Here is a 13,116-nt window from a genome sequence, read left to right as displayed (position 1 = left end):
AAATAAATCTTTCCAGACTTCAAAAGTCCAGTGAGTTATAGCCATGGTCAGTGAATGGTTGGAATTTGGATTGTGATGCTCTAGTGAGTTCTTTGTGTTTACGATCCATAGAAATACGCTCCGTTTTTTTTCTTCAAATCAGTCAACCGCTTGACAACAGCAACGACAGCGCCGGGTGCCCTCACTTCACATCTATTGCAGTGCCAGCATCGTCGTGTTGACTACGACTTCCTTTGATGAAGGGAAAACCCGTTGTATACAGAGACCGTAAGTTCCGTTTTGATTATGATTGGGAAGGTTTTTCTTCTATTTCGAGCTCAATTGTTATGATCTCAATATTTGGCATGTCAGGATCCGCATTGACAGATTAAACTTCATGGTGGTAACATACTTTAGTATTTATTGTCATGACAGTTGAGAAAATAAACCCTTTTAAGGCTTCAAAAAGTATAAGGTCAGAAATAGCCTTGATCAGTGAATGGTTGGAATTTTGATTAAGATGCTCGAGTTGGATCTTTGTGTCAGGATCCGTATTTGATAGAAATACGCTCCATGATTTTGAATCAGTCACCCACATGACAACAGCAACATCAACATCAACGCGAATGCCTTCAGTTCACAGCTATTGCCGTGCCATCCTCGTCGTGTTGACTGCGACTTCCTTGCTAAAGAAAGAACGTGTTGCACACACAGTAAGATTTGTCTTTGCGCAATTTCCAACTGTCTTTCGTTTGTCAATAACGCGGTGACGACATAAAGAAAACCTGTGAAAAAACGTCTGATTATGAAAGGGTATTTTTTTTAAATAGTTTTTTCATCTATTTCAAGCTTGATGGTCATTACCCTAATTGTGCATGATCCGCGTTGATAGATTAAACTTTAGGCCAAAAAAATAAATAGTCGGTCTCTGGTCAGTGCACGCGTCGATTTTAATCATGCGCGTCAACCCTTTTTTTCTTCTTCAAATTGTCCGCGGTAGCTACAACAGCGCCCTCTAGTGCCAAAACTTTTTAAATTTTTGTACCAAGGAGTGGGGAAACCGCACCAAGGTAAATGATGGAGGGTACCAAGGCAAATTATGGAGGACACCAATGTATATGAGGACAAAAAAAGCAAAAAATGGTACCCACCTTGTCTGTACAATCCATGCTTAAAAAAAAAAAAAACGTGTCGCCGCATCAATTCCGAACTTGGGTCTGACCAGAGAGACCGACTATTTTTTTTGGGGGGGGGGGCTTATGGTGACCCTTGTTTGGAAGAAATTGATGGCAGCAAAAATTCCGTTGTGTCCTCACACACTTTAAGCTTATTCTTAACTTTATTCATATCATTCGTACATTTATTGATACATTCGTAATGATCCGGCATGATAATGAACTGTTAACACTAAAACTAACTACATCTGTATACGAAATTTGTACGAATAATGAACGAATATCAAAAATACTATACGAATATCCAGAATAAGTTCCGAATACAAGAATCAACCAAAAATTAAAAATTGTTCCCCAAATTAAAAATTGTTCCCCAATCATCCGGCATTTTAAAAATGTCCAAAATTGTCGGAGCGCTTCCCGGTCTTAAACGATCTTTCACCAAACAAACAGAATCATCCCGAGGCAGCTGACCGAGGCAGCCCCAATTTACTCAAGAATTGCTATTCGCAGCGCTACGGCTTAAAAATCGGAAATGTGTTAACCTAGCATTAGTGGCCACTTCAATCAGAATTCGGTTGCACAACAGTTTATTGCGTATAAAAACACATACACCTATCTTTTACTGGACAAAGATGCCGTAGAAAAGTCGTGTCTATAACAGTGACGTCGTCATGACGTCATCATGAGTCATGTGACGTGGGCATTGTAAGGCCCTGCATTGAAAGAACTGTACAAATACGATTGGCTTGATGCTAGGGATGTACATGTACTTGTATAGGGATGTGTCACCATGGGCGTCGCCAGGTTTTTTTTTTCTAGAGGGGGCAATTCACGTTTATCCCCAAATTCCCTACAATTGCCAGCATTTTCCCGATTCATCATGTTTTCGAGGGTGGGCAGAGACATTTGCCCCCCCCCCCCCCGCCCATTAAGTGTTATGTTTTTAAGTAATTCTTGATGATGCACCTTTGTTTTCAAGGGTCTTTGGTGCCTCTAGTTTTTATGCTAAAATGCAAAATTCCATATTTAGGAGAAAAAGTGTGATGTCATACCAGGCAGAAACCTCAATGTTGCAATCACGGCAACAGCGCCCTCAGTTGTCTGGAAAAGTATGGACAATTTTTAAATGTTTACAGAAGTGCATTTCCGAGTAAAATTAACAAAAAAGGATACCATTAGTTGACCTACACTTAAGAAGATTGGAAAGTAGCACAAAATACGTTGCTTAAAATATGCACTTCATTAACCGTAAGAGTAATTTGGGTTTTTTTTATCAATTTTCTTGCTTTCTTACTGATCTGATTCGAGAAAACATTAAAGGTTTTCCGTAAGTACTATACGTGTGCCCTATCTACTCCATTCAGAATGATTTTAATCAACGTGCAATTTACTATTTCTAAACGATGTGCTGTCCGCGCTCCGTGTGTTAATTCTTCTTGCCTCTCGCCCCTCCGCCGAGTAGAGCTTTCTCTAGCCCCATGACCGGGCCTTCCACGCCGATGGACAGTACGAAGGCCGCCGCGTAGGCAAGCACCACATTGGCGAGGAACATGATTACCTTTCAAAAAACAAAAACAAAGGCCTCGGTTAGAGAAAAAAATTAAGTTCCAATGAAAATCTGATGCAATGCACTCTTCAGTTGCGGTTGTTTGAAAAAAAAACCCCAGAAATGTTTATATGCGGGTTGTAACATGACGTCATAAGTATGTAATTAAACAAAGGTTGTGGGTTGAGTCCTGGCGGGGTCATGGTGCGTGTGCCCTTGGGCAAGTCACTTTGTCACTCATTGCTTCTCTCCACCCAGGAGTAAATGGGTACCTGTGAGGGCAGAGATGGTTAAGTGATTGGTTTAGCTTGCTTGCGCCTAACAGGCAGCATCGAGCTGTATACTCCCCAGGGAGCTGAGATGGTATTTGGAATGTTTAATTGGCCCAATGATCAGGGGTAATAATAATACTGTAAGCGCTGTGATTTAGTTTACTAAAAAGGGCGTTCTTAAATGCCGATTATTATTATTATTATTATTATTATTATTATTAAAGCGCAACTAAAAATCAGGGAGAAAAGACTTTTCAGCTCCTGATTGCACGTTCATTTCAAAATTTCATTGAATAATGAGCAGGTATAAGACGCTCATTCGGGAATCGGGAGACGCTTACCCATTGCATGTAGGTGAAGTGATACACAGCCTTGGCACTCGTGTAGATGGTGTACATAATGATGGGATGTAGAAGATAAGCACCGAAGGTGATGCGACTCAACGGTGTCCAGAAGCCCCAGCTGAGGATAGCATTGACGGGACCTAGCAGGGGCACAAATAAATGTCCGTCAGCAAAACTATCGTTCCAAAGGAGTACTGTGAGTTCTTTTCAAAAGTTACAAAACGGACAGAAACAGAAACTCGGATCCGGATCGAATCCGAGCCTGGACTTTTAAAGAGTCAATCTATTTGGCTTACCTCCATAACCCACTAGACAGGAGAACGCCACCCATCCGACGGCCATTACAAACGCGGGTCGCGCAAACACATTATACAGCACTGCAGCATACAGCGGAAATGTCCCTACCAATTCATTTCTGTAAATTCCGTACACGACTGACATGGCAACAGCCGTAGACAAAAACCACATGACAAGGTTGAGACCCTGCAGGGAAACAAGCAGTATGTGATTAGCACAGGTTAGGTTGGATTTGGTTTGACTTAGTTGGGTTGAGTAGGTTAAATTAGAGTCGAGTCGGGACGGGTTGAGTTGGGTGGGGTATAGGGTACAAGGGCGTTGCCAAGGTATAACCCGGGCGGCATGGGCGTGTTAGTAGGAGCTGTATTTTACAGTGAGGTCGCGTAATTTTATTTCTGGTGATGAAAGGTGTACTGTGTTTTTTCCCTGGACGCCCGCGGTTTCCGTAAAAAAACATCAAGTGGTGGTGGGGGAAGGGGGGGGGTGGGGGGAATAAACACCATGTTAAATATCAGACAATAGGTGGCGCTATTTACTTTCTACTGCAAATAGCGATTAAAAAGGGCTTGGTAAAAAAAAATAAACAGAAATCGAAAAAAGTCACTTTTCGTTAAATCCCGCTATGGTAATCTGTAGAACTGTATTTTTCTTCGTGGTTGGGTTGGGTTGGGATGGGATGGGATGGGTTGGGTTGAGATGGGTTGGGTTGGGTTGGGTTGGGTGGGTTGGGTTGGGTTGGGTTGGGTTGGGTTGGGTTGGGTTGGGTTGGGTTGGGTTGAGTTGAGTTAGATTGGGTTGGGTTGGGTTGGGTTGGGTTGGGTTGGGTTGGGTTGGGTTGGGTTGGGTTGAGTTGAGTTGAGTTGAGTTGAGTTGGGTTGGGTTGGGTTGGGTTGGGTTGGGTTGGGTTGGGTTGGGTTGGGTTGGGTTGGGTTGGGTTGGGTTGGATTGGATTGGGTTGGGTTGGGTTGGGTTGGGTTGGGTTGGGTTGGGTTGGGTTGGGTTGGGTTGGGTTGGGTTGGGTTGGGTTGGGTTGGGTTGGGTTGGGTTGGGTTGGGTTGGGTTGGGTTGGGTTGGGTTGGGTTGGGTTGGGTTGGGTTGGGTTGGGTTGAGCTGGGTTGGGTTGGGTTGGGTTGTGGTTGGGTTGGGTTGGGTTGGGTTGGGTTGGGTTGGGTTGGGTTGGGTTGGGTTGGGTTGGGTTGGGTTGGGTTGGGTTGGGTTGAGTTGAGTTGAGTTGAGTTAGGTTGATTTAATGGGGTAGGTTAATAAGTTGAGTTGGGTGGGTCGAGTCACTTAGGTTTGGCTGGAAGGTTTTGTAATAAGAACCGTACCTTGCTCATTTTAAACGGTTTCCCTTGCACCTTGTAGAAGATGTATCCAAACACGATGCCGACCAAATAGGCTGGTATCCGGCAATATGGCTTGCCGTATATGATGTCCACTGAAGCGCTACCGTACACAACAACAGTGTTGTTGTTGTAAGCACTAAAATTGGAAAACCAATCAGGTATTGTGATCTCATTTTTGGAAGTACCCTGCATTTACCACAACCTCATCCCCAGGGTGTCGAGCAGTACGCGCCCACCACCAGCTGCTCTTCTCAACCTGATATTGGATGATTTGAATGTGCAAGATTTTTGAACACGTATGCAAATGAGGAATAGTCTGGTGCCTGCCTGTGCTTTACATTTGCGTTTGTTTTTGTATGCGGTGTCTGGGGTAAAAACAGAATCAATTCATCGTAGCGCGAGTATGGCTTGAGTCATAAAACACGATTTTATTTTAATCAAACTGCTCCGATCTTATCGAGACAACATGCAGTATCACATTTCATATTAATATGAACAAATTGGAAAGAAAATAGACCTGAGACGTAATGACGTAATGGCTTTGTTTACATATGCGCTTTTCTATGGGAGTGAAGTCGGGACGCCAGATAAAGTGGGGACCGTCTACCACATAGGAAAGCGCACATGTAAACAAAGCGTGACGTAATTACGTCTTAGGCCTATTAAAATGTTCGAGAAGGCATGGACGAATGATCGCGAAAACACATACTGCACGTTGTGAATAACAACACCAAGTACACGATACAAATCCGTTTATGGCCAATTGCGGTATCGAATCAGAATACAGGAAGAAAGTTTTTTTATCCAGGGCTTACTATTTGAAACGTTGTTGGAAATAAAGTAAGCACTGTGGAAGATGTTTGCATTTACCACTGAATATGTTTCCTGTCATTTCATTATAAAGAAATTATCATGATTAAATACAGCCAAATTAAGAGGACAAAAACCTGAGTAAATGCACAATTTAGCTACAAGGCGTTAAAGGGTAGGGCCATTAATAAACATTGCCTTTTTTGGGGAGATGATTGTTTAATTACATAGAGCAACTTACGGGAAGAGACCAACTCCTGCCCCGTAATAAGCAGCGATGTACGCAGTGACGCCAAATGACGCAAGGCATAGTGTCATTATCAAGCCCATTCCCCACTTGGCGTTTCTTAACAAAAGAAAAAAAACACAGGTATAGATTAACTGTACAGATAATATTCACTCAAGTATAAGATCAGTCAGATTACAATTAAAAGTATAGAGGCCTGCAGAAATCTATAAGTTAAAGAGAATGTAAACGCCATAATTCTACTTTGGTGCATGTGCATTCAGATACGAATTAGTCTTACATAACATGTCTTGTTTCAAAGTGAGCATGCAACGCATAGAGGTTAAGGAAATGAACAACACTGGTCAAAATCCTTCTATAATTTTGACTGTTTCCTATTCGCCTCTAGTAATTTGTCCAATATCATTAATACCAATGCATGGTGTTATTTATTGTATTACAATTTGTAATTATTTTGTTTTATTTGTAATGCTGTCGTTTCTTTGCTATATCCAGCGAGTTTTGCCGGCATGTATTTGTACTTCCTTTTAACCAATCCTTTTTTCCTGTAACTTTTGTCACGTTTAATGGAATTATGTGTAATTATGTCATTGTATTTTGTTATCAAATTTGTAAAGTGACTCTTTACAATAATAATCCTGGTATAGTGCGTTACGCGGATCGCAATATGGGCTGTGCTACACGGGACAGTTTGCTGCCATTCTAGTTTACTTCTACCGTACAGAGATAACTACTCACTTGTACAGCAGGTAGATGATGACGGGGCTGATGACGAAAAATTGCATGTCGTTAGCAAGATACCACGACCATCCCATGCACTGCACATATAAGACAAAAACAAAATAAATAGCCGTAGATAATCACGTACTTCTACCGGGTATACTTAGAATCTTTTTTCAGTAAAATTTACAGAAACTGTTTACCTATAATATTAGCAATGTTTGGGGTTTAATTTTTGTTTAATCTCTCATCCCACTTCAACTGAAGCTCGGCATAGGTTACTGCTTATATTTGGTTGCAGCATTCAAGCTTTCGCTACATACCTGGAGATCCAAATCGCCTGGGAAGGGATACAGGTTGTTGATATACAACAAATTGGTCCACCAGTATTTGCGGCAGGCGTTGGCAGCCCCTTCGAACAAAAAGTGCTTGCCCGGTCCCTGGCCGAAATGAATCGCTAGGCTGGCCCATATAGCTATAGAAACCATGTAGGCCGGAGTGATACGGATGAAGCGATGGAGATAGAAGAGAAACCAGTTCAGTCTACCGTTGGCTTTCTGGAGATGCTTCAACGTCAGGTACGTCAGAAGGAGACCGCTAGTATCAGATGAAGAAACGATAATAAATGTACTCTTCGAAAGGATCGGCAATAACCCTCGACTCAGTAAAGCTGGATGCCAGTTTGCTAGTTTTCAATGTTAATCCCCCGCCCGATTCCCTTCCCCTATTCAAAATGGGGAAGGATTAAAGTATAGTATCGTGCGCTTTTTGCTCAATGGTTTTTTTTTCAAATTGAAAGGTACTTGCAGCTGATAGATTGCGAGGGAGAAACGCAACGTTTTGATTGTCTTCCTGAAATTTAAGAAAAAAAAGGTGTCGTTCCTCTGATAAGAAAGCGTTGGGGTGTGCCCCCCCCCCACCCCGTTAATCTGCCGTTTTGTCCCTAACGAACTTTCCGTAAAATGCTTACTTTGGCTAATAACGTTTTGTTGATTCCTTTGAAAGGTTTGTAAACAAAAAAAGGCAATTTTTTTCTTATACTACACCTTAGGAAGAAAAAGGTGTCGACGGAAACGCCGGCGTTGACGACGGCCGAGAATAAGAACGACTTGGTCAGCGTAGTAAACATGTAACGGAGATCATCTGCGTGGCAGAAAGACATGACACACGACACACGACAGCAGGTTAAAAAATGATTTCAAGGAACAGGGGCGGATCCAGAAATTTTTGCGGGGGCGGGGTTTCATCGGCAAACAAATCTGAAATGTAGACATGTTTTTTTCTCCGGACACTTGGCCTCTGTAAAATTGAAAGGGGGGGGGGGGAGGGAACCATTCTTTTAATGGGGACGCTGTTAACACTATATCGCGGAATAATGTACATATACCCCCTAACCAACCTGGCTCTGTACATATTTTAACAAAGGCGGACATCATTACTAACAAAAAACATATTGGGTGTCAGAGCAGGGGTGGGGTTTCGCATATTTTTTCATTATGTTCTATGGGGAAACAAGTATTTTTGACAGAGCTTGGGGGTTGAACCCCCCCCCCCCCCGGATCTGCGCCTGAGGAATGATGACAAATCCTTGAAATAAGACAGTGCCAAGTTCCCCCCTCCTGCTGAAAATGCCACTGAAATAAGATGTTTGACGCAGTTGATTAAGACCGAGTAATTTTTACCAGTTCATCCATAGCTTAGCACAGACATCTTGATGAGCCCAGAAAATGCTGTAAAGCATCAGGGATGCATAGTGTTTATCAATGAACATGGATGTTTAGGAATCGGGCGTACTGTTTAGCTTCTTATAAACGTGTTTACAAAGTAATAGCAAGATGGTGTTTTGATCGCTAAACACTATTGTTTAGAGAGTAGGGAATTTCCCTTAGAGTTATGAACTTTTCTCTTTTTTAAATCAAGTACCAGGCCTCGTGACTTTGTTAAGTAATATTAGCGGACTCACCATAATAACCGATCATGAAAGAAAAAGTGTGCCCGAGGATAACCCACCACATGCTGAGCACACGGATGCCATTCAGAGCGCCAAGATTTCCAGCCGTCGGTTCTGTGTTCAAAATCTTCGAGCCGTTGTGGATGGAAGAAAAGCCCATCATGATATTGTCTAGAAGACCTGTTCAGAAATATAATACGGCTGGTTATGAAGGCTAGCGGTAAATGTTTTCCCACAGGAGGCCGAATTCACCTTTCAATCATGGGTTGTGAGATTCAGATTTAGGAAAAAAACTAATAAATAAAAGGCAGATTCTAAGTTTGGGAGTTTATTTCTGTCTCCTACCAAAGGCCTTCACATTTTGCTTCGCAGCTTTCTCATCCCGTGATCGAACCTCCTTGGAGCAAGAGTTGATCTCCTTTGAGTCTGCAACATCGCCCTCAACGTCCACGAACCCATTGTTGTGGTGGGATGTATGGCCATTAGCTTCCAGGTCTTTCTTCACAAAAACACTTGCCGTTCCATGGCTGCCAAACTGCAGTTCAATGTCAGCCTGGAATTACAAGTAGATGAAGCGGAATTTGCCACCGTTTAATGCTGTAATGCTTTGCACGAACCAATACCATATAATTGGGTTTGGGTAAGGGGGAAAAATAGCGTGTGAAATCGCTAGTGAAGGGTCAATCCATGGATGATTACATTTTCCAGCAATGCGATGTTTTCCTTGAGGACGTTCCCCTCATGCATGCCACTTTGAGATATTTGTTTTCTTCACCATTTTCTACAGAATCACGCGGCAACTCTTAACAATTCCGTTGGGTTAAACGGCATTTTCTGTTTATGAGTGTCTTGTATCAACCCTGATAAGCAAAGCATTTGCGGCACGACGACCACGAACTACATGTTCATCGGTTCATTAATTTGTATAGTCGCTATACGCCATAACTGACGCCACTTCAAATGATTTCGTAAAAACATTATATGTCGTACCTTTTGAAGAGAATTCTCGTCCGATTGTCCATCGACCCTCTTCTCCACACTAACCGCTACTTTGGCCAAATTGGCCTGGATTCTTTGACGAATCATGACGTGATAAACCGTTCCCATAGTTACCAGCAACAGGAAAACGCACAAAATACATCTAAACAGGAAAGAAGATTGACCAATTTTATATACAAGTTAATTTGCAGTTATTTATTTGCTCGTAATTGGTCTAAGGATTTACTTCGTGCTCTGAATATTTAAGGAAAAAAAACACTTACACTGTGACAACTGCCCATGGTTCCCATGGGTAGGGCCCTACGCAGGATACACCTATGTACGGTCCAATAACTAAACAGAGTCAATAAAAAAGAAAAGACAAATCTTGAAGTACGTCATAAAACGCTACTTTGTGTTTACTGTTGCATTTTAATTGCACCGTGCGCCGCACTGAACGCCAACAGTAAAAGTGCAATTCTCATGCTGTGGTCCGACAGATTCACGGTAGATTTCTAAAAGCTTTTACAAAGCATGAACGCAAAATTTCATTTTTAATACATCTAAAATATAGAAAATGATGTTCGCTTAAAACTCGTTGGGGTAAACTAAGGTGAACAGCATCTCCCTCCCCAGGCAAATTTGATCCCAACTTTACTTTATACAAAAATTTAACATTGAAAATACAACTTCAAAACGACAATAGACTTCAAGCGAGATCAAGCGCATACATTCGGCGTTACGAATATCTCAAAGCCGCACACTTTTTTTTCACAGTATTAAATACTGACACGACATCAACACTACAAACGAAGTACTCAGGTACACAGGGAAATTTAAAAAGATATCCTTACATGGAACAGGTTGAAAGAGATGTTGGAGATCATCTACTGAGCAATTAGCTGGAAAGCATAGTCCAATCACAGCGTAATTGTCCGGCTGAGGAATAAAGATACAAACCTCATTGCAAACACACTTCTTGAACAATCTTTGGCCTCTTACCCTTTTCTTCAGTAAAATGGGTTTCAAAACCTTAGCTTTTTGTCAGGTTCGGCTTCACGAGACTTATAGTCCTGTTGTTTTAGATTACTCAAAATTGAACCACGGCCTGATCCAGAAACTTTTATTTGGTAAGGTCGGGAAATCAACATTTGCTTCAAAATTATTTTGAAACTTTATGAAACTAAATACGGATGCGAAACCAGGTTTTCAACACCACCTCTTAACCTATGTTTGTTTGATTTTTAGATACAGGCCTACCTGTGGCATGCAGAACGTTTCTGTTAAAATTGTGATATAGGTTTATTATTCACATCCCTGCCGCATTGTTGTGGCTTCACACTCGAAAAGAAAGGCATCAACATATAAACGCTGACGTTTTAAGTACAATTTCAAAGTCCCGATTTAGGTTCGTAGTGCATATATTTCAACGCATTAGACTGCTTTGAATTTAATTATTCAATACTCATTTCAAATCCAAGTTTTGAAAAGGAACACATTAAACGTACATCGACGGGATAAGCGAGGTCGCAGTACTGCGTCTCGTACGGGGCGTCTGGATTCCACTGCTTGACCGACTGACACATCTCCACATTACCAAGTTTCACGATATTCCAGTCATAAAGTACATCCTCACTAATTAATTCGCCGTCGGAGCTTATCACTGTGAAGAAATTATATCGTATTGGGACTCAATTAGTACGGGAGACAGGTGATGGAGTCGTGCCTTTGATGGTACAAGCTTGGCATTTGGCACTAGGTCAGAGTATGTCACGAGAAGGATATGTGGCTATACTCAGAAACGATAGTCAAGGTTGACATGCTAGCTCAAAAATTAAGTGACGCATTGAATTGAATTCTAGCCAGATGATTGGTCATGAAAAAAAAGACCAAAACAAAGAAGATTGAGACAAAATATTTTTTCTCTCCTTCGACAGTGTCTTGTGTCAATACGGAGAACAACTTGACGATACGCTGCAGTCGCAGTCCAGACAGAACATTTGCCTCACTTTTGCACAGAACCAATAATCCAGGTGGACACGCTATCTTTAAAATTAAGTGACGCATTGAATTGAATTCTGGCCAGATGATTGGTCATAAAAAAATGGACAATCAAGAAAAATTGTTTCCACAGCGTTCCATTTCACTAGAAACACATCTATTTATATGGCCCTGATAACAGAATAAATTTAAAGGCTTTCTTCGTTGTTAATAAAAAAAATGCGTTGAATTTTTTCCTTATTCTGGATCTATCTTAAAAAGGAAAAAATATACATCTTTTTTCTTTTTATACTCACTTTGACGGGCGTATGGAAGACCATTACTCGCATCGTCAAAGAACTGCAGTGTGTTGTTGAGGCAGTTGGCAGACACATTCCTCCAGGCCTGGATACCGACAAACTGCCGCAGCTGCTTGCCTACTGTCTCCGCCATCTCCTCCAAGTCGATCTGGCCTGGTTCCTGCGGGTCCCACAGTCCAAGGTCCTGCAGCAGTTTAAGGCCATCTTGCCGCAGTCTGGTCATGGCCAATGTTGGGGCGTTCCCTGCTCCGGCATGATCGACCACTGAGCCCAGTAAATCACGGACCTTCTGAAAGAAATAACCATTCTGTAAATCAGCAGCGGGTACAAACTGGGCATTACCAAGTTCCTCTATTCCCTGGGGCCTGTCATGTGCTGCGCAAGACGCACGACGGGAACTCAATACCAGAAACAGTACAAAAACTGCCCAAGTCAAGTGAAATTGGGTCATTGTTTGGCTTAAAATGCGTCTCTTATGCCAAATTTTGATATTACGCCCAGGAACGTCTTTTTCGAACTGTGTGCAGATTTCAACTGTTACTGTAGGTTGTTGCAGATAAATCGAACAACATCCATGGACTTTGTTCTCATAAAAATTATATCTACTGGATTTTGTCTTGTCGATTAATGTCATCGTTATCCTGAATGGGATAATCTCTCATTTAAACATGGTTTTTATATTTACGCCTAGGCGTCTAATCGTAAAGCATGTTTGTTTTCATTAACATCAAATCAACAGTTACGTTAATATTTAGGGCTGCCATAGACAGAACGAGAGATATATCGTTAAAGTATTCATGATTGACTCATTATTTTAAGGAAATACAGTTAATTAGTCGTGAAAACAAATTCGCAGACCTGGTTTTGGTGGCACATCTAAGATATTTGTGCATTTTTGGTTCAAGAGGTCCAGCCTGTGTTGGATCAAACCCGGTAGCACCGATGACTTGGCTAAATCCGGCCCTTTGTGTAAAAAGAACTACACGCTAAAATTATTTGACCAGCCTTCAGTTCCCAGTTACTATCTGTAACTTTTGCCGGGCAGATATGGCCTATCCAGTAACCGCGCCAATGAATGTGTTTAATCAGGGTCATTGTAAAAATAGACTAGTTGCATGAAATTACTACCAGTGAACAACCATTCTGAT

At 41.7% G+C, this 13,116-nt stretch overlaps 2 protein-coding genes across 3 annotated transcripts in view; one reads left to right on the top strand and one right to left on the bottom strand.

Moving 5' to 3' along the window:
* Positions 1-152: 152 nt before the first annotated feature.
* The window catches only part of LOC119724976 (paramyosin-like), a 28,654-nt gene continuing 15,690 nt past the window's right edge, over positions 153-13,116 (top strand). For both annotated transcript variants that reach the window (XM_038196331.1, XM_038196330.1), the window contains exon 1: positions 153-267. In XM_038196331.1, the coding sequence (XP_038052259.1) occupies positions 237-267 (31 nt within the window). In that variant the 5' untranslated portion in view covers positions 153-236. The remainder of the gene's footprint in view (positions 268-13,116) is intronic.
* On the bottom strand, positions 1,284-12,525 carry LOC119724978 (O-acyltransferase like protein-like). The gene is made up of 15 exons (XM_038196333.1): positions 11,966-12,525; positions 11,177-11,331; positions 10,523-10,607; positions 9,953-10,022; positions 9,681-9,831; positions 9,036-9,243; positions 8,703-8,870; positions 7,786-7,882; positions 7,063-7,336; positions 6,758-6,837; positions 6,014-6,118; positions 4,945-5,098; positions 3,616-3,802; positions 3,317-3,459; positions 1,284-2,715 (listed from the first exon to the last, which is right to left on the bottom strand). The coding sequence occupies exons 1-15, from the start codon at positions 12,417-12,419 to the stop codon at positions 2,584-2,586; spliced, it is 2,463 nt and encodes an 820-aa protein (XP_038052261.1). The 5' UTR covers positions 12,420-12,525; the 3' UTR covers positions 1,284-2,583.

This window comes from Patiria miniata, unplaced genomic scaffold (assembly GCF_015706575.1).
Source record: "Patiria miniata isolate m_02_andy unplaced genomic scaffold, ASM1570657v1 HiC_scaffold_18, whole genome shotgun sequence".
In the NCBI taxonomy this organism is placed as follows: Eukaryota; Metazoa; Echinodermata; class Asteroidea; order Valvatida; family Asterinidae; genus Patiria; species Patiria miniata.
Note: the sequence above shows the minus strand (reverse complement) of the source record. Positions and strands in the feature narration are given on the sequence as shown.